This window comes from Dipteris shenzhenensis, chromosome 13, assembly GCF_047967505.1.
Source record: "Dipteris shenzhenensis isolate YYH24624 ecotype China chromosome 13, Dip_SZ_1.0, whole genome shotgun sequence".
Taxonomy (NCBI): Eukaryota; Viridiplantae; Streptophyta; class Polypodiopsida; order Gleicheniales; family Dipteridaceae; genus Dipteris; species Dipteris shenzhenensis.
The window spans coordinates 29,274,050-29,279,925 of NC_141608.1; the positions used below are offsets into that span (position 1 = coordinate 29,274,050).

The 5,876-nt window shown below is 40.5% G+C and overlaps 1 protein-coding gene across 1 annotated transcript; it reads left to right on the forward strand.

Moving 5' to 3' along the window:
* Window positions 1–2,609: 2,609 nt before the first annotated feature.
* LOC147895264 (membrin-11-like) lies at window positions 2,610–4,531 on the forward strand. Its single transcript, XM_087383912.1, has 4 exons — window positions 2,610–2,978; window positions 3,286–3,406; window positions 3,684–3,842; window positions 4,118–4,531. Exons 1-4 carry the CDS (start codon window positions 2,701–2,703, stop codon window positions 4,277–4,279), a joined length of 720 nt encoding a protein of 239 aa, XP_087240038.1. The 5' UTR covers window positions 2,610–2,700; the 3' UTR covers window positions 4,280–4,531.
* Window positions 4,532–5,876: the final 1,345 nt, after the last annotated feature.

Below are 5,876 nucleotides of genomic sequence, written 5' to 3' on the forward strand. Positions count from 1 at the left end.
GCATGTAGACTTATTTTGAGCATTTGACAAATTCGGATAGATTGACATAGTTTGTGAAGCAACAGTTTATGAGAGTTTTACAAGGAAATTTACATGCTCTCTCGAAATAGGTTCTTGAAAGATGCAAGTTTGAGCTTATTGATGGGAAACATTTCTATGAAGCATGCAGAATTGCATATGATGAATCTAGAAAAGGAAACTTGCAGTTTGGGGAGTGCATGAAGAAGTTTGCAAATGTCATAGATCATATTTGTCTCTTTGAAGATGATTCAAAATACATATTGGAATATATGAGGCTCAATAATGAACAATTTCAAAAGAAGAATAAGTCACTATTTTAGAGGTTCTCATTAAAACAAGGGAGTTATGGGTCAGATGTACCATTGTTAAATAGTTTATTTTAACATTTTAGCAATAAATATTAACACCAAGATGGTGTATATGTACACCACCACTATGAGAGAACATTACATTTATCTTCTCGTCCAAGGATCAAAATTACTCTATAAAATCGTGTGTATAAAGTATTTGACTTAATTATTTTATTTTAATATTTTTATTGCAAACATTAATACCAAGAGGGTATATATGTACACCACCTCTCTGTGGGAACACTTATATCTTCATTTATCCAATGATCACAATTACTCTATGCAAGTGGATTTGTAAAGTATTTGGCTTACTTATTCTGTCATGCTATTTTAGGTTTCAATCAATATTGCAATATTTGTTTTGAGAGATATGAAAATCTAATCATGGGAGTATGATTACTCTAATGTCAACTATGTGTATAAAGTATTTGACATGATTATTTTGGCCTATTCCAAGCATTATTTGTTTTCTAACATAGGAAAAAAGCATGGGACTATGATATTCAAAAAATTTAGACTTTTATTTAGTCTAGTTTTGAAATTAGACTTTATTAAAGTCCAAATTTTTTAATACAATGTTGTGCATAGAGTTTGGCCAAAGAGCTAGTTGTACTTTCATTACCCCCCAAGGACTATTGTAATATAAACATATTTCTATCGTTTGCTAAGGGACCATTCCAACTTTTCGATTTTTTCCAAGCAATGTGTGTACTTGCTTTACATTCGATTCTTTGTGACATGCAAAGTGCTTGCTCTTGACTTGGTTTCTAGAAATGGCAATCTACCTTACATACTTATATAAATACAGATGCAATAGCGTGTCAAGCTAAGCAATGTATTGACCATGATTTAAGCATAGCATTTGATGATCCTATTGAGGAACGATTTTTGGTCCGTAAAGGATAAGCCAGTGATGGGAATAGTGTGATTTGACCCATAATGAATGTTAGAAAAAATGGATGTAACATGGGATGAGAGGATAAGAATCCTTGATCCCATGTGGGTTTTTTGCAAAAGGAGGCAATATTGCAAGTTGATAGGGAGGACTTAATGTACATCTCTATCATGTTCATAGTAGACAAAGTCATTTAACGGTTTGATTAGTATCTATATTATCATTTCACCATATGGGATGAATTAAGGAAGCCTTATTTAGGATGTTTCAACATGAGTTCAACAATGAAGCCCGCATGTTGAAGCTTAATAGAATCAAACAAATTCTAGGTAAAATTGGTGTGTGACTTTACAACATGAATGAGGGTGCTAACCAAGTAAATAAACAACATGCAAGACAAAAAGACCATGTGATCTTGATTGTTGACTAGTCTCACTATTTGTGCAAAGTTTCACAACATTGAGATCACCTATCTAAGAAAGACATGTAATGAATTGCTTCAAAAAACAATTGCATTAAAAAAAAGGCTCATCAGCAAACCTTGAAGAAAGAAAAAGATTCCATTCATGATGTGGATAGCGAAGAGGAGCCAGACACTAATTTGGTGGTTAAAAAGGACACCAAGTTTGAGAAAGAGATGCTAAAGAAATAGCCAGCCATACAATGAATGTGTTAGTTGGGTAAATACTGCAACATTTGCAGTTGCTTAGACCACACAAACCAAAAAGTGTTGGTTTAACAAGCACAAGACAATTGCAGGTTTCGATCAAGTGCTAAAAGGTCCTACCAAGGAGAAAAACCAAAGAATACCAACACAGCATGCTCCTTTTGTGGTAAGGAAGAAAGTGAGTGTCGATTATGGAACAACAATTAGACATGCTAGGGTATTTCCATGGGATTTGATGTTACGAAAGAAAGATGGGATTCGTTTCTCAATAGATTCAGAGGCAAATTAGACAGATGGAGAGGCTTCTAGGCTAATATCGCTAGAAGAAGGGTAGCCTTAAATCATTGCATTTACCCCATCTTTTCTTTTACCTCTCTTAATGGTACCCTTCAAAGGCACGTCTTGAGAAGTTCATTAGGCTATGGAGATCTCTCTTGAGCGGCGGACCGATCATCGTGTGCCTGGTCGACCAGCAGCACCCTTTCAATATCGTGGGAGGATGGGCAGTCGAGCGGGTAAATCTTGCAGTGCCGGCCAAGTCTACGTGATTGACAGTGTCTGCAGGCGTGCGGGACCGAACCCGCACACACACGAGAGGAAGTGTGTTGTTGATGCCATGGCCATGGCCATGGCGCATGTGCATGTGCATGTGCATTTCCATCTCCATCTCCATCTCCATCTTCTTCCTGCTTCTTCCTCTCCATTTTGCACAAGGGATTTTCTCCGTCGATCTTTCCTATTGATCCCTCTTTTAGGTCTGCACATCCATGTCTGGTGCTACTCTCTCCGATGTCTACCAGCAGGCTCGCCACTCCCTCCTTGTCGTCCGCGATGGCCTCGAGAGACTCGAGCGCCTTGAGTACGCTTCCTCCTCCAGTTTCGGTGGCACCTCCACTGGCAACCCCCCTCCCGACACCCTCGTTGCCTCCCCGGATCTCGCTCAGCATGTCAAGCGCGAGCTGGCGCAGGTGCAACAGTATAGCGTGGAAATGGATCGCATGTGGCGCTCTCAAATCGCCAAGCCTCATCGAGATCTTTGGAAACGGTCGATCCTCGCTCTTCCAATTCTGCGCTTATCTTGGCATGTGCTGTTTGTGGAAAATGTCAGGCTTAATTGCTCAATTTTCTGGTGGCATTGTGTGTGAGTCGTTTCACGTTCTGATTCTGAAGAATAGGGTAGCTCATGTGAATTGGGAACCAATTTTTGTGGATCTCCTTTTCGGAGAAATGGATCCACCAGGTGCTCCATTAGTGAACCTGTAGACAGACGTAACGCTGCTTATTTGAGTAAGCTTTTGATTGTCTAGACTTGGAAGGTATAAGCTTCTTATTTTATATCTGGTATAACGCAGAAAGGTGGAACAGATCGCAGAGGAGGCAGATTCTTTAAAAATAGGATTGGACAAGTATCTAAATCGGCAGCATCGGAGACAGACTGAGGCAAATGAAAGAGCAGAGCTGTTTCGAAGGACGGTACGATTTGGGATTGTTGTGTCGGACTGAGATTTCTTATTTGCATGTCTGATTAAGATTTTACATTGACGCCAATATCCCTAAAAGAAGCGGGAAGTTGTTACTGCAATCTTTCCCTTCGTATGGTCCAATGCATACTGTTCGATTGTCCATTTGTGGAAAAAGGAAAATGGTTGACAGGTTTTGGATGCGCTTGAACATTGTACCTTTTTAGTATCTGAACCTTCGTGGCTATTGAATATAACGTGATGGGCTTACGGTTTACTTATTGCTGTAGAATGGAGATGGAATTGAAGGAGCTCGAATCCTGCAGATTCACGATGATGGGATGCAAGCCTTACAATCTGCACAAAACTCATCTCACCTGCTTGAAGATGCATATGCAACAGGCGTAGAAGTGCTTGCCAAGTATGCACAGCAGCGTGATAGGTTAAAGGTAACGTGGGTTCTTTATATCCGTTATATAGTGCTGAAGTTGCTTATCCAAGCGGTGACTCCAATGAAAACGAGATATCAGATGCTGCTTGTGGTGGGACAATTTGGTTAATCCATAACTTATCATTGGATAATAAGTAGGTGCTTAAGCTTTGACTTTAAGGGTGGGACTGGGACAATTGGTATATGTACTAAGCGGGAAGCCACTCTGCATATGATTTACCCTATGTTTTTTGCTAATGACCGATTTTACTGTCATATGTCATGAAACTGCAGCGTGCTCAGCGAAAAGCTTTGGACATCATGAACACGGTAGGCTTATCCAACTCTGTGCTAAAGCTTGTGGAGAGACGGCATCGTGTTGACAAATGGATTGCGTATGTTGGGATGGCTGCCACTTTGATAATTGTCATTGTGGTCTGGATTTGGCTCCATTAATTTCCCAATTTTGTGCAACCATCTATTTTTCAAGGGTTGATGCTGTGACTGGCACCCTCTAATACTTTTGGTAGCCTTGACGGGCTTTCCAGATTTGTATGATTTTTTAAATCTTTGTCACAGAGCCAATAAAGAACACCATATACCTGGTTAGCTGGCTTTCCCTGAAGGTAGTAAGAACCACGCCAACAGCTTCAATAAAGAATAAAGAAATTGGAACTTATGTAGAGAGAATATGTAACTTTTGGGTTGGACTGAAGGATGGTATGTTCAAGGTTGCAGAAGGGAATTATTTCGTCGTCTTTCTACCGTGTGTGTGTGTGTGTGTGTTATATACATATATATATATATATATAGAGAGAGAGAGAGAGAGAGAGAGACGATATAGTCATGGTGGTGCAGGTGTGAGGGTGTTCTTCCCATGGTTGACGTGGTTCAATTCTACAGTAATGTCAAAATCCTTATTCAACGGGGAGAAGCAACATTCAGGGTTATGGAAGAACAAAGTAGCAAGATATTTTTCAAAGAAAACTTACATTTATATAGCATGGAGTTTGGAGATAAGTACAAAGTGAATACATGTCTAAAGAGAGAATTAATATTCCAGATGCACATGAGATGCACAAAAGCACAGATTAGGCCTGGAAATTGAGGAACTTCTCTGTTCAATGTACTGATACAGGCTGACATTCTATATGGTTATCAAGGGAAAAAATCACTGCAGATCCTTTTTGTTGCACTCTCGTGGGGTAACCGTCTACCTTTTTTCCCCCGAGAAAAGTACGTACTTCTAATGCTTGAGAAACCAACCGCACGAATCACCTTTTTTCCCCCGAGAAAAGTACTTACTTCTAATGCTTGAGAAACCAACTGTACGAATCAGCATCTGAAAGGCTCTGATTATGGGGAAAACGGAAAAAATTGGCTGTCAGAAAAACCAGCCTGTTTCCAGAGAACCCAGCTCAATGCTGAGAGAATCTCTGAAACAGGGGCTAACAACCAGGTTGGATGTCTATACATCCACTGAATACCTCGCTTGGTAAAAGGGACAACCATCTACATTAGTTGGCAACTAGATTATATGCTGCCGCAAGCTTTCGAGACAGATGCAAATGTGCTATTAAGGCAGCGTCTAAGAGCTGCATGTGGACAGCAGATCCGCCATGGATCTGTTTGCTACAGGAGTAGTTAACATGTCCTTAGGCATATACCAGCAAAAGGGGCAGGTTTAGGATGCCTGAAGGGTTTATATACACCAATGAGGAATGTGGATAAACCTAAGCAGGGGCGAGAAATTCCATCTCAAGGTCTTCTATTCTATTCTAGATTGGCAAAGTGGCCTAGATCAGGTTTGATAGGGGCCTCAGATTGTCTCACATCTAGGGTTGGCCCAGCCTGCTTGGTTATTAGTGCGGCCTTATACATGGAATCTCTCTCACCAACCCAATGTGGGCCCATGCCCACTCATCGATGCTGTTGCTTTATCGACTTTCATGGAGAACTCTTAGGAAGGCATCCTCAAATCTTCAGTGCTGAGCTCTTGTTCCTCTAGGTCCAACTCTACCAAGGTAAGCCATCCCGAAACGAGAAACACTTA

Coding starts and splice junctions, on each gene's coding strand:
- LOC147895264 (XM_087383912.1), top strand. CDS start 2,701: ATGTCTGGTGCTACTCTCTCCGATGTCTACCAGCAGGCTCGCCACTCC. Junction 2,979..3,285: donor CATCGAGATCTTTGGAAACG/GTCGATCCTCGC, acceptor GGTATAACGCAG/AAAGGTGGAACAGATCGCAG. Junction 3,843..4,117: donor AGCAGCGTGATAGGTTAAAG/GTAACGTGGGTT, acceptor ATGAAACTGCAG/CGTGCTCAGCGAAAAGCTTT.